This window comes from Eptatretus burgeri, chromosome 8, assembly GCF_056783735.1.
Source record: "Eptatretus burgeri isolate ZD-2024b chromosome 8, Ebu_testis_v1, whole genome shotgun sequence".
Classification (NCBI taxonomy): domain Eukaryota; kingdom Metazoa; phylum Chordata; class Myxini; order Myxiniformes; family Myxinidae; genus Eptatretus; species Eptatretus burgeri.
In genome coordinates, this window is record NC_140968.1 from 65,720,929 (window position 1) to 65,742,172 (window position 21,244).

The 21,244-nt window shown below is 48.6% G+C and overlaps 2 protein-coding genes across 5 annotated transcripts in view; one reads left to right on the forward strand and one right to left on the reverse strand.

Annotated features, from left to right (window-relative positions):
• Nucleotides 1-3,547, reverse strand: part of LMLN (leishmanolysin like peptidase) — a 78,166-nt gene extending 74,619 nt beyond the window's left edge. For 2 of the 4 annotated variants that reach the window (XM_085892343.1, XM_085892340.1), the window contains exon 1: nt 3,446-3,547. The gene's annotated coding sequence lies outside the window, so the exon portion shown is untranslated. Of the gene's footprint in view, nt 1-3,236; nt 3,360-3,445 lie in introns of those variants that run through there. The other 2 variants (XM_085892342.1, XM_085892341.1) reach the window with 2 other exon arrangements.
• Nucleotides 3,548-3,579: 32 nt separating this feature from the next.
• On the forward strand, nt 3,580-17,478 carry SEC61B (SEC61 translocon subunit beta). Its single transcript, XM_085892348.1, has 4 exons — nt 3,580-3,735; nt 6,770-6,864; nt 15,247-15,339; nt 16,576-17,478. Exons 1-4 carry the CDS (start codon nt 3,733-3,735, stop codon nt 16,664-16,666), a joined length of 282 nt encoding a protein of 93 aa, XP_085748474.1. The 5' UTR covers nt 3,580-3,732; the 3' UTR covers nt 16,667-17,478.
• Nucleotides 17,479-21,244: the final 3,766 nt, after the last annotated feature.

Sequence of the window (21,244 nt, forward strand, 5' to 3'; positions counted from 1 at the left end):
AGAGCTCATCGCAGCTGGCATGGCTCCCGTTGCTCCAGAACCGTACATCATCGTCGCAGGAAGCAATGAACGGCAGCCCACGTTGCATCGTCGCGGCCCCCGTCGCTGGAACCTCGCCCTCGCGTCCCGAGGGAGGCCCGGGCCCAAACGGAGGTACGTGCCCCGAAGGAGGCACAGGTGCACCTGGAGGTATGAACTCCGAAACAGGAACTGCGAGCCCCTCCCCTCGCACCACGAACCGCGGGAGCGCAACCTGCTGACCCTGATGGGCAACCAAGACGTGTGCCCTGCCAACCGCCGGAAGCGCTTCACCGGCATACGTGTGCAATGCGAGGGTAGCACGAGCGGACTCAACTCGACACCCGATCAGTGCCCCGATCATCTCGACCTCCACTGGCATTGGTCCTGTCACCGTCGGACCAATTGAAAACAGGTTCAGCATCGGCAGCATCAGTGCCCCGATCATCTCGACCTCCACTGTCATTGATCTTGTCACCTCTGGACCAATTGAAAACAGGTTCAACATCGGCAGAATCTCCCGCTCCGGGTCGCCGGGATCTCTATACCCAGGCTGCAAGACTCGACCCGGGGCGTAAAAGTGTACGCCATGCACAAAACACTGTACCGGCACTAGGTCTCGACCAGAGACGTCGGGGTCGCTTCGCACACCGCCATCCATGACCGCTATGATGGGCAATGACTCTCGGCACACACCGCGTAGACGTCCCCGAGTGCTCAGACCGCCGTCCGATTGACTGCGTTGCAACGCTCGGTCCCGACCCGCGCCGAAGACCGTGCGTGCGGCTGTGCGCGCCTGGAACATCGCACTGACCTCCGAATCATCTGCTGTGCACCGACCCTCGAGACCCCGGACATTCCTCAGAGCTCGTGAGACAGCCGACGCCGCGTCTGAGCTGAACTTCATGTCCTCGTCCTTTAGCCATGGCATCGCAGAAACCATTTCCGAGGCTTGCAAAGCAGAAATAAAACGAACTCCGAGCGTGGCCGTCGTCCCCTCAACGTGACTCGCAGGCGCCGGCGGGACATCAGGCTGCAAGACTCGACCCCGTGCGAGCGAAACTCGCGATGCGCTTCCCTGGGACCCTCTCCAGGTGTGAACTCGAACCGCGCGAGGTGCGCTGAGTTACTCGCTGCAGCGATCCAATCGCCCCGGCCAAAGACTCCAAGTCAATACCGACGTAACCCCAGGCACTTTGCACACGCCGATCCGAAACAGCCTCGTCGCCACTGTAATGTCCGGAGGGCAGTAGGACTCGGACATTCGTGAGGATTGCTGAACACTGTTTATTGCCCGCCCGGATGCACACTACACAGACTACACAGGCTCCACAGACTACACAGACCAGAACAACGCCTCAGGCGGCGCAAACTCCTATATCCCGTGCAGGCACGTGACCACTCCAAAACCACTCCTCCACGCCTCCACCACGCTCCCCGCATCGTGCCCTGCCCCCGCAGGCCACTACACCACAGAGGTGATATTAATTTTTTCAGATGAGATCCTGTTCTAGGCGGTGTAGTTGTTGTTGTGAAGGTAATGTTGAGGTAATATTTATTTTTGTAGATGAGATCCTGTTCTAGGTGGTGTAGTTGTCGTGAAGGTAATGTTGAGGTAATATTTATTTTTGCAGATGAGATCCTGTTCTAGGCGGTGTAGTTGTTGTTGTGAAGGTAATGTTGAGGTAATATTTATTTTTGCAGATGAGATCCTGTTCTAGGCGGTGTAGTTGTTGTTGTGAAGGTAATGTTGAGGTAATATTTATTTTTGCAGATGAGATCCTGTTCTAGGTGGTGTAGTTGTCGTGAAGGTAATGTTGAGGTAATATTTATTTTTGCAGATGAGATCCTGTTCTAGGCGGTGTAGTTGTTGTTGTGAAGGTAATGTTGAGGTAATATTTATTTTTGCAGATGAGATCCTGTTCTAGGTGGTGTAGTTGTCGTGAAGGTAATGTTGAGGTAATATTTATTTTTGCAGATGAGATCCTGTTCTAGGTGGTGTAGTTGTCGTGAAGGTAATGTTGAGGTAATATTTATTTTTGCAGATGAGATCCTGTTCTAGGCGGTGTAGTTGTTGTTGTGAAGGTAATGTTGAGGTAATATTTATTTTTTCAGATGAGATCCTGTTCTAGGCGGTGTAGTTGTTGTTGTGAAGGTAATGTTGAGGTAATATTTATTTTTGCAGATGAGATCCTGTTCTAGGCGGTGTAGTTGTTGTTGTGAAGGTAATGTTGAGGTAATATTTATTTTTGCAGATGAGATCCTGTTCTAGGCGGTGTAGTTGTTGTTGTGAAGGTAATGTTGAGGTAATATTTATTTTTGCAGATGAGATCCTGTTCTAGGTGGTGTAGTTGTCGTGAAGGTAATGTTGAGGTAATATTTATTTTTGCAGATGAGATCCTGTTCTAGGTGGTGTAGTTGTCGTGAAGGTAATGTTGAGGTAATATTTATTTTTGCAGATGAGATCCTGTTCTAGGCGGTGTAGTTGTTGTTGTGAAGGTAATGTTGAGGTAATATTTATTTTTTCAGATGAGATCCTGTTCTAGGCGGTGTAGTTGTTGTTGTGAAGGTAATGTTGAGGTAATATTTATTTTTGCAGATGAGATCCTGTTCTAGGCGGTGTAGTTGTTGTTGTGAAGGTAATGTTGAGGTAATATTTATTTTTGCAGATGAGATCCTGTTCTAGGCGGTGTTGTTGATGTTGTGAAGGTAATGTTAAGGTAATAGGTAAAGTCAGAAGCGAATGTAAGAAGAATTCTACGTTCGCTTCTCGGCTTTGCCTATTCCATATTATCGCCGCTAATGGAAATCGCCGAGACCATTATCTCCGAAACTAGGTAAGCTGTTTGAATTTTGTTTGCGGGAATCAAGCCGGCATTAGCACAGATAATTTATCGTAAACCTGATGCATCACAATGTCATATTCGTTTTTATGACGTCATCATTGAGGACGAGGATCTTAGCTCATTTGAGTTTGTTTAAACCAGTAAATGCTTTATCACAAGATGGGAGCGTTTGGGAGTCTTGGATATAAAACGTAACCCGAACATTGCCATTTTGAGGTAAATAAATTCGTGTATCTGCCAATGAGATAAAGGAAACATTGCGGGGGAAAAAAACCACGTCAATGAAAAATAAATAACACGAGGAAGGTAATATGATAAATTAGATTTTGTTTGGTTTTCATTTAAACATCGATCAATCACGCGATATCTCACCGTTTATCAACAAAACGAATGAAATTACACACGGAATCCAGTCAGTAAACGAACAACAAAACAAAATGGGAATTCTCTCAAACATTGGGAAGCATTATTCACGAAGGAAATTATTCGAACAACCTATCACCGATGGCCGAAAATCGGAGTTATCAAACGTCACAATAATGCATTATTTGCATCTTTTAGCAAAAAATAAAGAATTTTACCTTTTCGTTTGCGAATGAAAGTTAAATTTAAGCACACCAACCGGAAGCTGCGAGCGCGAATTTCCGGGAGCCGCTTCCGTGACGTATTTCCGTATGTTAGCGGTGACGTATTTCCGGCTGTTGGCGGTGACGTTTTTCCGTATATTAGCGGTGACGTATTTCCGGTTGTTAGCGGTGACGTATTTCCGTATATTAGCGGTGACGTATTTCCGGATGTTAGCGGTGACGTGTACGAATTGAGAAGGCTACAAATTTTCTCCTTGTGAGTTTGAGTCCCGATTTCAGTCATGGTACGTGGTTCCTCACGCAGCGTTCCCGTAAATACGTGGGGGGTTTTTGGGTTGTTTTTAAATCGTTGTTTGTTTCCATTGACGTTCCATTTACATTTTCTAAGTGACTACAGACGCTGTTGGTTGAAAAACTTGACCGACGGTTTGCTCGTTTTTCTTTTTGTTTACTAAAATGTACTTTCACAAATCCTGAAGTGATTTGTTCCAAATACATGTGACGTTGGGAACTTGAAAGCCGAGGGATGTGTTCCATTACTAATCGGCTTGCTGTCGCTTGCCAAGCTAGCCGTTCCTTATCGGCCATTTCAATGGAGTGCTTAATCCGCTTGGCGAGCGCTGCACAAGGTGATTGGTGCTGGAACAGATCCCGGGTGTTTGTTGTTTTAAGGTCCGAGTCCAGCAATTAATTGTTGGATTACAAATTGGTTCGTGAACTAAAAGGTCGTTTTCAATCCGCAATTAATGGATAATTGTTTCTGGCAAAAGACTTCCTGATTTGCCAAAGGTCTTCGAATTCAAACATGTTTGGTAAACAAAATTGTGGACAAAGACCTCCTCGGAGTCTGTGTGTGTCTGTCATCTCGGCCCACCGTGTCTGTCCAATACAAAGTTATTATTCTTATTAGACCAAATAGTAATAATTGAATAAAATACCAGTTGATCGTCCTTTTTTATTGTTTAAAGGAAGGAGGAGGTCCTTTTTATTTGTTACGAGTAAATACAACCTGTCGCTTCACTGACTGGGGTCTTAAGGGAGAGACTGACACACACACACACACACACACACACACACACTGACACACTGACACACTGACACACTGACACACTGACACACTGACACACTGACACACTGACACACTGACACACTGACACACTGACACACTGACACACTGACACACTGACAGACTGAGACTGAGACTGAGACTGAGACTGAGACTGAGACTGAGACTGAGACTGAGACTGAGACTGAGACTGAGACTGAGACTGAGACTGAGACTGAGACTGAGACTGAGACTGGCACACACACACACGCACTGACACGCACGCACACACACACTGAGACTGACACGCACGCACACACACACTGAGACTGACACGCACGCACACACACACTGAGACTGACACGCACGCACACACACACTGAGACTGACACGCACGCACACACACACTGAGACTGACACGCACGCACACACACACTGAGACTGACACGCACGCACACACACACTGAGACTGACACGCACGCACACACACACTGAGACTGACACGCACGCACACACACACTGAGACTGACACGCACGCACACACACACTGAGACTGACACGCACACGCACACACACACTGAGACTGACACGCACACGCACACACACACTGAGACTGACACGCACACGCACACACACACTGAGACTGACACGCACACGCACACACACACTGAGACTGACACGCACACGCACACACACACTGAGACTGACACGCACACGCACACACACACTGAGACTGACACGCACACGCACACACACACTGAGACTGACACGCACACGCACACACACACTGAGACTGACACGCACACGCACACACACACTGAGACTGACACGCACACGCACACACACACTGAGACTGACACGCACACGCACACACACACTGAGACTGACACGCACACGCACACACACACTGAGACTGACACGCACACGCACACACACACTGAGACTGACACGCACACGCACACACACACTGAGACTGACACGCACACGCACACACACACTGAGACTGACACGCACACGCACACACACACTGAGACTGACACGCACACGCACACACACACTGAGACTGACACGCACACGCACACACACACTGAGACTGACACACACGCACACGCACACGCACACGCACACGCACACGCACACACACACACTGAAACACGCACGCAGACACAGACGGACACTGACACATTAACATTTATTAGTATAGTTGTTTTTTTTCAAAATGGCTGCCAGCTTTTCGTACCTGACAAATCATGTACCCGACACATACTATGAGTGTGCTTTTCAACAGTACAGTTCATAGAAGTCAAACAAACAAACGCACATAAACCCAAGAAGAAAAAGAATGCTTAACTCGTCTTGATATTCTCTGTTTTCATTGCTGTATCTTAATATGATTTGGAGGTTCCTTTTTCTTTTCACTTTTTTGTAATTATATTTCATCTCTTGTAGTCTGTGTTACCATCCCTTGCCATCTGTAAGCCATGAAACTACTGGGAGGCTTGCACAGTTTATCCCATCCAAAAATCTATGCCTAATAGGATGGTCCTTAAATACGATTGAAATATTTAACTGTTTTCAAAACAGCTGTTCACCACCACCTCTTATCTTCCCCCATCCAAATCCTTGATCTTTTCTCCCCCTGATAATCCACCCAAGCCCACTTCCTTCATTTCTCCTGCTTTCCTTCCTGAAAGTCCCTAAAATGTCCATCTTCTCTTCGCCATGTTCCCCGTCCCATCCCCATCCCTTTCCCTTCCACAGTTCACCGAATGTGTCTGTTCCCCACTGTTTTGTCCCTTCCACTCCCGCCCCTCTTGTCTCATGCCTCCTTGCTGTGAGTTGTGTGTTAGCTCTCATACGAGCCTCGACCAAGGTATACAAAAAAAAAAAAACTGTGTTTTTGGTGCAGCTTCAGCTCGGACACCACAATGTCACAGCTATGTCACCTTAGCACCACTGTAACACAACTGCTGAAATTTGGGTGTTTGAATGGTAACCATTTAAGCTGTTGCACCTCATCAGTTCCTAGTCCTGAACTGCACAAGCTGCCTCTGGTTCAACAACCAGTTGTAGGAACATCAACATGAGCATATCGGTGATCTTGAACTGTGTTCATCTCCGGGGAGAGAAGCTGCACATCCTTTAGAAATGTTCGTTTAATATTATGAGTGTGCTTATTCTTTTCTTGCGATGTAAAATTGCCCTTCTTGATTGACAATTTATGCACATTTTGGTTTTAAGATGTTAAAACGTCGTTTTTCTTTCAATACCAGCCAGGCCCAGCAGCAAGCGCGACTAATGTGGGTGCAAGCCGTTCTCCTGCAAAGTCTGGGGGTTCTCGTTCAACAGGAGGCACTGTCCGACAACGGTATGATCGATTATTGAATCTGGATATTTTTTATTTCTATTTGGTAATGACTGGACTGCTGCCACACTTTTGTTCACTACAAACAGGGGCCAGATTAACATTTTGTGGGCCAAGCAACAAAGTAATTTGTGGATATCTACGAACCCGACAAGTCTATAGAAAGACCATGGACATTAAAGATCTACAACCCTTACCACTGGCCGGATCTTAACACCCATTGTTGGTGTACCATACTTGTGAGATGAACAAAGCAGATGAGAAACCGCACATGAGGCTACTAATTGGCCAAGCGAACCTTTGCTATGCATCGCACTGTTGTTAATGAATGAACCTATTGGTTATTTGAGCTACTATTCTCAGAAGCGCTATCTCAATCTAAACCCGAGCAAAATAAGTTCTGTTCTTGCATATGGCAGCTTGGCTACCAGGTAGCTATCATTTCTTAGAAGTGTGGCTGTGCCGCTGATGCTGTGCCCCTCCAACAATACCCTGGTACTCATTTCACCGACCTCATAAGATAACAGTCTGAGTCAACCCCACCTGGTGTTGATTCAGCAGCCCAACGGGGCTTGAACTCAGGACCCTAAGATCCCAAGCCAGCCACCCTAACCACTAACCCAACACTTGGCTTAACAAGATAAGTCAAGACACTGTATAAAAAACTTCCATGCACTTTATTGTACAAAGAGCAATTTCAGTGAAAAATGGTGGGATAATTAACAAAAAAGGGAAAAGTAAGGCATGTATAACAAGTAAAAGAGCAATCGGAGATTGCAGACCCTCGCCAGGACTTGTTTTATGTAGTTTTGTGTGGTGTTTTTGTACTGGTGTGTTACATAATTAATAATAAACATAACTGGAATTACCATTTTATAACCGCTGGCTGTGATGACCGGGTACCAAAATGCCCTGCTTTGATGCAACCCCACTTTTATAGGACATTCGACACACAGCCTTGACGTTAATTATTATTATTATTATCATTATTGTTACTATTCAATTGAATTCAGCAGGAGATTAAAATAAATTAATTTCAAGTCAAATAAAAGACCAAATACTGTATATGCAGTCCTGCATTGGAGTCGGCAAAAAGAGCCCGAACAAGGAAAAAAGCAAAGATGAAGTCATCAGGAGAAACTTGGTTAGGATTTGGGTTTCGGCCACGACTCCACTACCCTCAAACACATCCAGGCGAAGCCAAGTGAGCCTTATTCGAAAAAATAAAATCAAAAATAACCCAGATTTAAAAATACAAAATAAAAATTCTGGCTGCCAGGCCATGCGTCCGATCAGGCTGAAATTTAAAACGTATTCCCCATCACTACTAGATCATAATTGTGAAGTTTCACGTCGATCTATGAAGCGGTTCAAGCAAAATCATTTCTTTAAGATTTTCATTCAATCCAATATGACTGGCAGAACATGTGACCTATCAATTATTTGTAAACATCCTGGTATCCCCAAAGCTTGGGGAACATTTGGGTGAATTTTTCCCTCTCTGTCAAGCCGTTCTGGGGACGATTTTTAAAGGTTTATTCTTCAAAACGGTCATCGTTGCTAACCAACTTTTTGTTCCTCATGCATAGGTGATCATACCTGTAAAGTTTCAACTCGATCTGTTCAACCATTTCGGGGAAGAATTTTTGAAGGTTTTTGTTAAAAACAATATGGCTGCCAAACCACTTGACTGATTCTTTCATCATTTCCCTCCCCCCCCCCTCCAGCCTCCCCTTCCCCCACAATACAATTTAGCCATAGATGACCCTCAGAAATTTTCATACTGGTCGGATGAGGCGTTTGACCGATGCAAATATGACGTGATAATAAAGCCACCTATGACATCACCAAACAAGTTTGCTTTAAATCCCTGAACCCAGATTTAAAATATTAAATAATTCTGGCTGCCAGATTATATGTGTGGTCAAGTTGAAATTTAAAACACATATTCCCCATGACTACGGGATCATAATTTTGACATTTCATGTCGATTGATGAAGCAGTTCAAGAGAAGGGAAAGATTTTCGTTCAATCCAATAAGGCTGCCAGACCATGAAACTTATTAATTATCTGCAAAGCTTGGGGAACATGTGGGTGAAGTTTCCCCTCGATCTGTCAAGCCGTTGTGGAAAAGATGATTTTTAGAGGATCGAGGATAAATTCAAAATGGCTACCAAACCATGTGACCTTTGACATCATAGTTGGAGAACTTTTTGTTCTTCATGCATAGGTGATCATACCTGTAAAGTTTCGCCTCAATCTGTTCAGCTGTTTCGGAGAAGATTTTGAAGGTTTTTATGATTTAAAAAAAACCAATATGCCTACCGAGCCACGTGACTGATGATGTCATCAATATTTATTCCCCCATACAATTTAGCCTGAGATGATCCTCAAAAATTTTCATACTGATCGGATAAAGTGTTCGACACATGCAATTATGATGCCATCACAAAACCACCTATGACATCATCAAAAAAATCGTACTAGTTTCCCATGGAGTACTTCACATGTGCCAAGTTTCAATTTTTCCCATCGAGTAGTTTTGAAGATAGAGGTCCAAAGTTTTTTTTTGTGTGTTTGTTTTTTTTTGCTTTTCCCAGCATGGCTGCCACCCCACGTGATCTTCGACGTCATAATTATTATTAAAACATTCTAAATGAGTAGTCGCACCTATGGTGAAAATTGTGTCAATTGGAGAAGTGGTTGCAGAGAAAATTAGCATGGATGGACGGACTGACAACCCGAAAACGTAATGCCACCGGTGACTTCGTCAGCGGAGGCATAAAAATCACACTTATTCCCCATGTGCAAAACTTGCCGTGTGCCAAGTTTCATTTTTTTCCCACGTGTGGTTTCGGAAATAGAGGTGCAAAGTTTTTTTTATTTTTTTTATTTTTTTTTTTTTGTCTACTTTTTTCCAACATGGCTGCCACAACATGTGACCCATGACATTATCATTAAAACATTCCACATGAGTGGTCGCTCCTATGGTGAAAATTGCGTCAATCCGACATGCGGTTGCACAGAAAAACTATACTCTCGTGTGTGGACGGACGGACGTATGTACGTACGTACGTACATGCAATAACCTCTCCTCTCGTGAGGGTAATAAGTGTCAGAGTGTCTCCTTCATAATTCCAAAATCATGAAAAGTCGTGGCCCCAGACTTTGCATGCATAATCTGGGCTCAGCATCACTCTCACCCTCCCCCCTCCCTCCCACGCACCACCTCACTCTCGGCTCCCACGCACCACCTGGCTCCCTCTCGGCCTATGGCTCTCCGTCTCCCTCTCGGCCTCTGGCTCTCCGTCTCCCTCTCGGCCTCTGGCTCTCCGTCTCCCTCTCGGCCTCTGGCTCTCCGTCTCCCTCTCGGCCTCTGGCTCTCCGTCTCCCTCTCGGCCTCTGGCTCTCCGTCTTTCCCTCTCGGCCTCTGGCTCTCCGTCTTTCCCTCTCGGCCTCTGGCTCTCCGTCTTTCCCTCTCGGCCTCTGGCTCTCCGTCTTTCCCTCTCGGCCTCTGGCTCTCCGTCTTTCCCTCTCGGCCTCTGGCTCTCCGTCTTTCCCTCTCGGCCTCTGGCTCTCCGTCTTTCCCTCTCGGCCTCTGGCTCTCCGTCTTTCCCTCTCGGCCTCTGGCTCTCCGTCTTTCCCTCTCGGCCTCTGGCTCTCCGTCTTTCCCTCTCGGCCTCTGGCTCTCCGTCTTTCCCTCTCGGCCTCTGGCTCTCCGTCTTTCGCTCTCGGCCTCTGGCTCTCCGTCTTTCGCTCTCGGCCTCTGGCTCTCCGTCTTTCGCTCTCGGCCTCTGGCTCTCCGTCTTTCGCTCTCGGCCTCTGGCTCTCCGTCTTTCGCTCTCGGCCTCTGGCTCTCCGTCTTCGCTCTCGGCCTCTGGCTCTCCGTCTTTCGCTCTCGGCCTCTGGCTCTCCGTCTTTCGCTCTCGGCCTCTGGTTCTCCGTCTTTCGCTCTCGGCCTCTGCCTCTCCGTCTTTCGCTCTCGGCCTCTGGCTCTCCGTCTTTCGCTCTCGGCCTCTGGCTCTCCGTCTTTCGCTCTCGGCCTCTGGCTCTCCGTCTTTCGCTCTCGGCCTCTGGCTCTCCGTCTTTCGCTCTCGGCCTCTGGCTCTCCGTCTTTCGCTCTCGGCCTCTGGCTCTCCGTCTTTCGCTCTCGGCCTCTGGCTCTCCGTCTTCGCTCTCGGCCTCTGGCTCTCCGTCTTTCGCTCTCGGCCTCTGGCTCTCCGTCTTTCGCTCTCGGCCTCTGGCTCTCCGTCTTTCGCTCTCGGCCTCTGGCTCTCCGTCTTCGCTCTCGGCCTCTGGCTCTCCGTCTTTCGCTCTCGGCCTCTGGCTCTCCGTCTTTCGCTCTCGGCCTCTGGCTCTCCGTCTTTCGCTCTCGGCCTCTGGCTCTCCGTCTTTCGCTCTCGGCCTCTGGCTCTCCGTCTTTCGCTCTCGGCCTCTGGCTCTCCGTCTTTCGCTCTCGGCCTCTGGCTCTCCGTCTTTCGCTCTCGGCCTCTGGCTCTCCGTCTTTCGCTCTCGGCCTCTGGCTCTCCGTCTTTCGCTCTCGGCCTCTGGCTCTCCGTCTTTCGCTCTCGGCCTCTGGCTCTCCGTCTTTCGCTCTCGGCCTCTGGCTCTCCGTCTTTCGCTCTCGGCCTCTGGCTCTCCGTCTTTCGCTCTCGGCCTCTGGCTCTCCGTCTTTCGCTCTCGGCCTCTGGCTCTCCGTCTTTCGCTCTCGGCCTCTGGCTCTCCGTCTTTCGCTCTCGGCCTCTGGCTCTCCGTCTTTCGCTCTCGGCCTCTGGCTCTCCGTCTTTCGCTCTCGGCCTCTGGCTCTCCGTCTTTCGCTCTCGGCCTCTGGCTCTCCGTCTTTCGCTCTCGGCCTCTGGCTCTCCGTCTTTCGCTCTCGGCCTCTGGCTCTCCGTCTTTCGCTCTCGGCCTCTGGCTCTCCGTCTTTCGCTCTCGGCCTCTGGCTCTCCGTGCTTCGCTCTCGGCCTCTGGCTCTCCGTCTTTCGCTCTCGGCCTCTGGCTCTCCGTCTTTCGCTCTCGGCCTCTGGCTCTCCGTCTTTCGCTCTCGGCCTCTGGCTCTCCGTCTTTCGCTCTCGGCCTCTGGCTCTCCGTCTTTCGCTCTCGGCCTCTGGCTCTCCGTCTTTCGCTCTCGGCCTCTGGCTCTCCGTCTTTCGCTCTCGGCCTCTGGCTCTCCGTCTTCGCTCTCGGCCTCTGGCTCTCCGTCTTTCGCTCTCGGCCTCTGGCTCTCCGCCTTTCGCTCTCGGCCTCTGGCTCTCCGTCTTCGCTCTCGGCCTCTGGCTCTCCGTCTTTCGCTCTCGGCCTCTGGCTCTCCGTCTTTCGCTCTCGGCCTCTGGCTCTCCGTCTTTCGCTCTCGGCCTCTGGCTCTCCGTCTTTCGCTCTCGGCCTCTGGCTCTCCGTCTTTCGCTCTCGGCCTCTGGCTCTCCGTCTTTCGCTCTCGGCCTCTGGCTCTCCGTCTTTCGCTCTCGGCCTCTGGCTCTCCGTCTTTCGCTCTCGGCCTCTGGCTCTCCGTCTTTCGCTCTCGGCCTCTGGCTCTCCGTCTTTCGCTCTCGGCCTCTGGCTCTCCGTCTTTCGCTCTCGGCCTCTGGCTCTCCGTCTTTCGCTCTCGGCCTCTGGCTCTCCGTCTTTCGCTCTCGGCCTCTGGCTCTCCGTCTTTCGCTCTCGGCCTCTGGCTCTCCGTCTTTCGCTCTCGGCCTCTGGCTCTCCGTCTTTCGCTCTCGGCCTCTGGCTCTCCGTCTTTCGCTCTCGGCCTCTGGCTCTCCGTCTTTCGCTCTCGGCCTCTGGCTCTCCGTCTTTCGCTCTCGGCCTCTGGCTCTCCGTCTTTCGCTCTCGGCCTCTGGCTCTCCGTCTTTCGCTCTCGGCCTCTGGCTCTCCGTCTCTCCCTCTCGGCCTCTGGCTCTCCGTCTTTCGCTCTCGGCCTCTGGCTCTCCGTCTTTCGCTCTCGGCCTCTGGCTCTCCGTCTTTCGCTCTCGGCCTCTGGCTCTCCGTCTTTCGCTCTCGGCCTCTGGCTCTCCGTCTTTCGCTCTCGGCCTCTGGCTCTCCGTCTTTCGCTCTCGGCCTCTGGCTCTCCGTCTTTCGCTCTCGGCCTCTGGCTCTCCGTCTTTCGCTCTCGGCCTCTGGCTCTCCGTCTTTCGCTCTCGGCCTCTGGCTCTCCGTCTTTCGCTCTCGGCCTCTGGCTCTCCGTCTTTCGCTCTCGGCCTCTGGCTCTCCGTCTTCGCTCTCGGCCTCTGGCTCTCCGTCTTTCGCTCTCGGCCTCTGGCTCTCCGTCTTTCGCTCTCGGCCTCTGGCTCTCCGTCTTCGCTCTCGGCCTCTGGCTCTCCGTCTTCGCTCTCGGCCTCTGGCTCTCCGTCTTTCGCTCTCGGCCTCTGGCTCTCCGTCTTTCGCTCTCGGCCTCTGGCTCTCCGTCTTTCGCTCTCGGCCTCTGGCTCTCCGTCTTCGCTCTCGGCCTCTGGCTCTCCGTCTTTCGCTCTCGGCCTCTGGCTCTCCGTCTTCGCTCTCGGCCTCTGGCTCTCCGTCTTTCGCTCTCGGCCTCTGGCTCTCCGTCTTTCGCTCTCGGCCTCTGGCTCTCCGTCTTCGCTCTCGGCCTCTGGCTCTCCGTCTTTCGCTCTCGGCCTCTGGCTCTCCGTCTTTCGCTCTCGGCCTCTGGCTCTCCGTCTTCGCTCTCGGCCTCTGGCTCTCCGTCTTTCGCTCTCGGCCTCTGGCTCTCCGTCTTTCGCTCTCGGCCTCTGGCTCTCCGTCTTTCGCTCTCGGCCTCTGGCTCTCCGTCTTCGCTCTCGGCCTCTGGCTCTCCGTCTTTCGCTCTCGGCCTCTGGCTCTCCGTCTTTCGCTCTCGGCCTCTGGCTCTCCGTCTTTCGCTCTCGGCCTCTGGCTCTCCGTCTTTCGCTCTCGGCCTCTGGCTCTCCGTCTTTCGCTCTCGGCCTCTGGCTCTCCGTCTTCGCTCTCGGCCTCTGGCTCTCCGTCTTTCGCTCTCGGCCTGTGGCTCTCCGTCGTTCGCTCTCGGCCTCTGGCTCTCCGTCTTTCGCTCTCGGCCTCTGGCTCTCCGTCTTCGCTCTCGGCCTCTGGCTCTCCGTCTTTCGCTCTCGGCCTCTGGCTCTCCGTCTTTCGCTCTCGGCCTCTGGCTCTCCGTCTTTCGCTCTCGGCCTCTGGCTCTCCGTCTTTCGCTCTCGGCCTCTGGCTCTCCGTCTTTCGCTCTCGGCCTCTGGCTCTCAGTCTTTCGCTCTCGGCCTCTGGCTCTCAGTCTTTCGCTCTCGGCCTCTGGCTCTCCGTCTTTCGCTCTCGGCCTCTGGCTCTCCGTCTTTCGCTCTCGGCCTCTGGCTCTCCGTCTTTCGCTCTCGGCCTCTGGCTCTCCGTCTTTCGCTCTCGGCCTCTGGCTCTCCGTCTTTCGCTCTCGGCCTCTGGCTCTCCGTCTTTCGCTCTCGGCCTCTGGCTCTCCGTCTTTCGCTCTCGGCCTCTGGCTCTCCGTCTTTCGCTCTCGGCCTCTGGCTCTCCGTCTTTCGCTCTCGGCCTCTGGCTCTCCGTCTTTCGCTCTCCATATATATATATATATATATAATCTCCCTCCCTGCTCATCCTCATTGCCTTAGCTATCCTTCTTACTCGGTTGGAACATGTGCTAGCAAACCTTGACAGTGTCTCATGGGATCCCAAACTTTGCACCAGCAGTGTCTTGTCCACCATTCAGTAAACGATACCCATAAAAACCCGGCCCAGTTTTGAGCGAGTAGGTGTTCTCCATGTGCCTCCGAGACATTTATATCTATCTCTGTCTAGTTAAGTATTGTTCCCATTTATCGTACGTCTTTGCCTTTGTTGAGATTCTCTGTATTTGTTGTCCTGTAAGAATATCTCTCTCTTTATATTTCATAAGACCACATGCCTGCCTTGTCTTGCATCTTGCCACGCTTATAAAGTGTTTCAGCATTGGCTCACGTCAGATCGCAATATAAATTTGCTGTGTAAATCGATCGTCCATAAGACTTGTGGATCACTACGTGCACAGGTCCGCCTGCTTGCCTGTTAACCCTACTGCTTGGTGGACAGTGCACGTGACAGTATTAAGTCCCAAGGTTTATGAATGATCCAATTATTTTGCATCAAAACCTCATGATATTGACTTTCAACCTTTTAAAATGTATGTATATTTATTTATTTAACATTGATATCAGGCTTGTTGTCGTGTGTACTTGAATCGCATGCAGGACAAATATGTTAGCAGACATTGCTGTATTTTAACATGAATTACAAGGATATTGGTAGACAATGATAAAATTGAAATAGAAAATGGGATTTGAACCTGGACTCAAAGCATCCATGAGCATGGATTCAGGTGGGAAAGCTAAATATGCCAAACCAAGTTCATCAGTATTTGTCTGTCATGCCTAACTTCAGGAAGACGACTACAACTACTACACCACGGACAACAGGAGGCACCTCTGGCGGAGTTTGGCGTTTTTATACTGAGGACTCCCCCGGCCTAAAAGTGTTAGTATGATGCTGTCTGTGCTGCCCATTCATCTTGATAGACAATTGTTTGATCAGGGAACTGTGTGCCGTGGCTATCATGATTTGGTTGCATTCACAGCTCGTCTTTTATTTTTTTTTTTTTTTTTTTTTGTATGTGCAATATATTGACAAGTCTGAATTATTGAACCAGCTTTTTCATGTCCAATGATGAGAATTTGGGAATGTTTAAATCGAGCTTCAATGACTGTACACTCTCTGTGGGGGGCAGGGAGGGGCTGGGGTTCTACGTCATGGACGTATGTGGTGAGGAGAGGCCATCCATTGAATGGGAAGTAGTGGAGGGGTGGATATAAAGGTTGTGAGGCTGTGGAAAGAGCATGTCCAACAATAATTCAATTTAACACAGAATTGTAATGTTCCACATTATTATTTTTTGGCATTGGTTTGAAGAAAGCAGGTTCGGTTATCCAATGCAATAGTGCTCGTACTGAGTTGTCCAGAAAGATCATGGCTTTATTTTAAATTGCGGCCCCAATATGTATATTAAATGGAGTGGGGTGGAGTTCAAGGGAGGGTTGGGGGAGGTCTGTAATGTCTTACATTCTCAGAATCCCCCTTTCGTGTAGAACGACGTGTTTAGTATATTGGTGGTACTTTGTTCGTGTGTAAAAGTTCAGTGGGTTGTTTTTAATTATTATTTTAATTTACTTGCTGTAACAGCTTTTGTTTGTTTTTAGTACATTGTCAAGATAAAGATGAGCTCATGCTTCAGCACATTACAAAATAAAGTTGATGTGGATAGCAGAGGTGAACTGTATAAGGTTGAACACTGTATAAGGTGTAAGATCTAGAACACTGAACGGATTAGAACAAAAGGAACAGTGGGGAGGAATATGGGGTTGGCAAGGACACACAAGGTGGACAAGATAGATATTGGATACAGAAGCATTGTACAAAGTTGAAATAATTCCCAGTTCCAACTTTTTTTTCAATCTACTATTAAATATCATGCGCAGGTTATTTTGTGGTTAATTTGTTTGTTCACTCAACCCTCCAAGTCATTCAAGTGAGAGCAGACGCATGTTCAAGATCGTTGTGGTTACAAACCATTTAAGATTGTCCGAGTTCCAATAAACCATATTACTTGTGTTTTTCGATCAGTTTTGGATACATTATGTAACTCAGTTAAGCATTGAGCTTGAACACACCTTTAAACTCACGTTTGTTATCACCACGTCACCCGTTTGCTTTCAGGGGTCCTGTGCCGGTGCTCGTCATGAGCCTCTTGTTTATCGCCTCTGTGTTCCTGCTGCACATCTGGGGAAAATACACCCGGAACTCCTAACTGGACACAATGGGAAGGAGGCAGGAATATGAGACTAATTATGAAATTTTCACATGGTACAGGTGGCTATAACATTGTTAAATTTGGCTAATATCAAGGATGTGTTAGCCAGTGTGTAGAATATGCAGCAAGGGTTGGAATGAAGACCCTTTATGATTACAACCAAAATGCATTGCTTCTTGCTCTCAATTTTAAAGCACTTGCTACTTGGGGGATACTTGTATTACAGAAACCCATAATCCATAGTGCTTTTGAAATTTTGTTTGGCATTCGAGAGAGGAAAACTTTCAGCATGATGGATGAGGTCGCACTCAAAATTATTGCAGATGTCATTTCTGAAGATCTATCTTTAAGAAAAATTTTTTTTTTTTTAAAAAGCCTCATTTGGTGGTGATAAAAAAAAAAGTTGCCATCCAAAGTACTTGAGGTCAACATTAAAATCCTTTACATCGTTAAAATCATCCTTGCCTTCAGGATCATACTGCTTGCTATCAAAAGTAGTATGCTGATTAGAACTGCTTCCTTTGTAACTGTTTATGATATATCCTGATGCAAAGGCAAGATGTTATGTGACTTCAATGGAGGGAAGAAAAAAAAAAGCTCCATTTGTGGTGTTTACTCAAGCCATTATCCCTGAAATCTTCAACTCCTGGGTTGACCATGGTTTTTCTGATGCTTTGTTATCATTTGTCAATGGGTGATGTCACTGATGTGCCTCATTCCTTCCCCACTTGCAAACATTCCTGGTTAAACTGAGCCAGTACTGTATTTTCAACATCTTGCATTAAATGTATCGGCTCCTCTGTACAAAATCTGTCTCAGGTTTTTTTGTATACATAGTCGAGCTCATGGAAGAACAGTACACTCAATAGATCAGGACATAGCAGACAAAAACAGGATGCAAAGGGAACAGTCGAGGGAGGGGGAAACACCAACAGCAGAGTTTAAGACCAAGGTAGAGGGAGACTTGGACAAACAATGGGGGCAGGAGATGATGCTTGGGGTGGACAAGATGGATACAACTCCAAGGAAGGAAAATTGGAAATGTGGTGTGTTAACGAGGGTATAAAATATTGTGGTTCTGTAAAACCGCATGCCTCCAAGGTAATGGCACACAACATACAGCAATCCCAAGGCAGTTGTTTCAATAGTATGCGTCTTACTTGGTCCTTTCCATATGTCTATGGGTAAATGGGAAAAAAATTCCTTGCGTGGGACTCTTTCAGTTAGACCTCCTTAACCTTCAATCTTTACGCTCTTCCACCGCCTTTCACTCACTTGAAACATGCAAGCAGGCACACAAATCCATAAAGACGAAACCAATAGGATCCAAGTGAGCAGCACAGCGAGTGGTGGCTATGTATTTTCATGCCAACTTCCAACTGCCATTTCACCTCACACCTTCATTCTGCTCACCACAACCACTTCATACGACTACTAAAAATCCCCGCAACAACCCACGCTTACATTTTCCATTGCAAACGCGACCATTATTCACAACATCGTTACAAGGAACTTCAACCTCTTGCCTGCAATGCTACATTACAATCCCACCTCACTACAAATGCCGCAATGTGTTCCGATTACACTACAACTGCTGCAACTACCAAATGGTCATCCATACTCAAAGCCTTGAGGGAAGTGGAGGAGACAAAGGTTGGATTATTTTGGGGCATAACTTGAAGCGCGAACGTGTGCTGGAACTTGTTTAAGGACCTACAGGCAGTGCAGGGATTTCCCTAAAATCTCACGTTTGGGTCCAGAGAGCATCCACAGAAACCACTGCCCCATGTAAAAGTCGGAGCTCTTGTGCTTGCCACTGTTAGCAAGCGACAGATGGATTTCGCACTCTGGGCCTGGTGAGGCGTTACGACCACCGCTATGGACAAATGGGGAGGCTCAGTTTTGCTGAGAGGCTCTTTTGATCTGATGTTTGGCTCCTCCCCTCGTCCAGAGCTCATAAAGAGTGTACGTGGCTAATTCTGAGCAGCAGTATCACCACGGAGAGAGCTGGAGAGATCGCCGGAGACAGAGCAGAGCAGAAGATGCCAGAGCTTGCCAGACATCAGACCTCGCCAGGGAGACAGACGGCCCAAAGAAACGTCGGAGTCAGTGTGACCAAGCATGGGGTCACCTGTTGTTGCTGCGAGCCAGGACTGCTTCCATTTCAACGTTGCTCATTGAGGGTGCATCCTGCAGCGACACTTGCACATACAGATCCTTACACGATTTTCGATAGGATCTTTTCTCACACATCTTTCTCTCATCTACTGGGGATGCAAAAAAGCAATCAACGTGTGCAAGCCCGGCCAACTGTTCTTTCCACAGCAAAACCAAGAGTGAACCGAACTGACTTGCACTTCACATTCTTCCTCTTACACTACGCTGCACCCCACATCTCATTACACTCGCACCTCTCAAACACGCACCCGAGACACCCTCAGTATTTCTTCCTCTTCCCCTTTCCTAAGCTTTCTGGGCTGCGCAGGTCTGCTGGCCATGCCAGGTATTGAGAGCTCGTTAACACTCAACTGTTTCTGTCTCTCTGGGCTATCTCTAAATTTTCCTCAGGTGTGTGTGTGTGTTGGCACCTGCCATAGCATAAGTTAAGACTGTGGATAACAAAATATATTTTAATTTAAACAATTTTTTGGAAGAAACGGTACATTATTTGAAAAAAAGTGCAAGGGTGCCAATATTTTTGGCCATGACAGCATGTTGTGAAAAACGCTTGTGTTCGGCAAATAAGACCATTTTTGCATGAATAAAGTTTCTTGTGTAAAATGTGGTTTTGCTCAGTACAACCTAAAATACACACTGAAAAACACACGTTTCTGCATGACACCTGTGATTTGGAACAAAAAATGGGTTCAGAAGCAGCTAATGTGTTGAATGCTTGGATTAGCTCCAAGCTTCCCTCTCACTTTTCTCAAAAACTCCCCCCCCTCCCCCCTCACCCTTCTGCCTCCAATCTTCCCCATCACTCCCCATTCCCAAAGTTTCCTCCCCCGACTCGTATGCACAAAGGTGCCTCGTTCCCCCTCCCCCTCTCTTCCACCTCCTCCAATCTTCAACTGCGCTCTACCCCCTCTCTTGTTACTCCCCACTGTTACCTCAACCCATCACCACCGAGCCTTTTCTCCTCCTCATCTGGCCCTCTTCTGCAATCCCCCACACTCTTTCAACAACTCTCCTCACCTCCCCCACTCCTCCCTTGTCCTATCCTCACCTTCCCTGCACCCAAAACCTCTTCCCCTCCCTCTTCCTTCAGAGTATGGAACTCAAACATCCAGGGCCTTCACTCTAACCTGATTGATCTCTCCATACAGGTTACCAATGACAAACCAGATATAATCTGCTTTCCAGAAACTTTCCTCCTTCAAGACCACTGACTGCTTAGTATCTCTCTCTGGTTACTCCCTCGTCTCGTATGACAGACCTGAGCCTCGCCCTGGCGGTGGAGTTGCTCTCTTCATCAAAGACTGTATTTCTCACTCACCCTGCACCGTCTTCTCTCCCCCACATCCCCAGGAATACCTCTGGCTACGGCTTCCCTCCACTCCCACCTCATCATGTTTATATGTGTGCTGTACCGTCGACCAAACAGTGATGACTCCATTTACATCTCTCTGTCCGAAAACATGGACCAACTTCTATCCTCTCATCCCAACTCTCTCTTCCTCATATGGTGACTTCAATTGTCACCAGTTGGCTGGGTGTGGGTACCTCGCTCACCTGCCAGGGCACTTCAGCAAAAAAAAAACCGTGACTCATTGGGACTGACTCAAACTGTCAACTTCCCAACCAATGGTACTCCATCTCTTCTGGATCTGATTTTGACCAAATTCCCCTGAAAATATCTGCTGTTCTTCCTCCGCTCCAATCAGTTCATCTGACCACGTGCTTGTCAAAGTGGAGATCTCTCTGGCTGTTATTAGAGAACCACCTCAGCTCTGTCGAGTCTGGCATTTCACGCAGGCAGACTGATAGGGACTTCAAGCAGCCAGAAAACTTCTGGACTGGTCTCCCACCATCACGACTTCCTCCGACATCAACTCGTTCTGGGAATTCTTTCATAGAAAGTTGCTCTCTCTCATGCACAGATTTATCCCATCTCTTCAGTGTTCGTCTTCAGTTGTCCTACCCTTCCTCCAGCCCATGGTTCACTGAAGATTGTGGCGAGGCAGTTGTCCTGAAACAACTTGCCTTCGCCTCATGGAAGACAAATCCAACTGAAGGCAATCTCAGTTCCTTCCACAGCTCGTTACAAGTTTGTCTACCCTCAGGAGAGCCAGAAAACAACATCTTTCTAATGTCAAGTCTGAACTCTCAAACCTGTCTCCCTCCTCTAAATTCTGGTAGCATCCAGTTAAGTCTGTTTCTGGTGTATGTTCTCCCTCCATCCCCTTCCTTCCCTCAAATGGCCACACAGCTGACACTGCACGTGAAAAGGCTAAATGCCTCAACATGTTTGCTTCGAAATCTTGTGTCCCAAACCCATCGCTTTCTGAACTCACCTCACCCTATCATACCCAGCTGTTCCTGGACTTTGTGTCCTTTTCTTCTAACAAGGGGGAG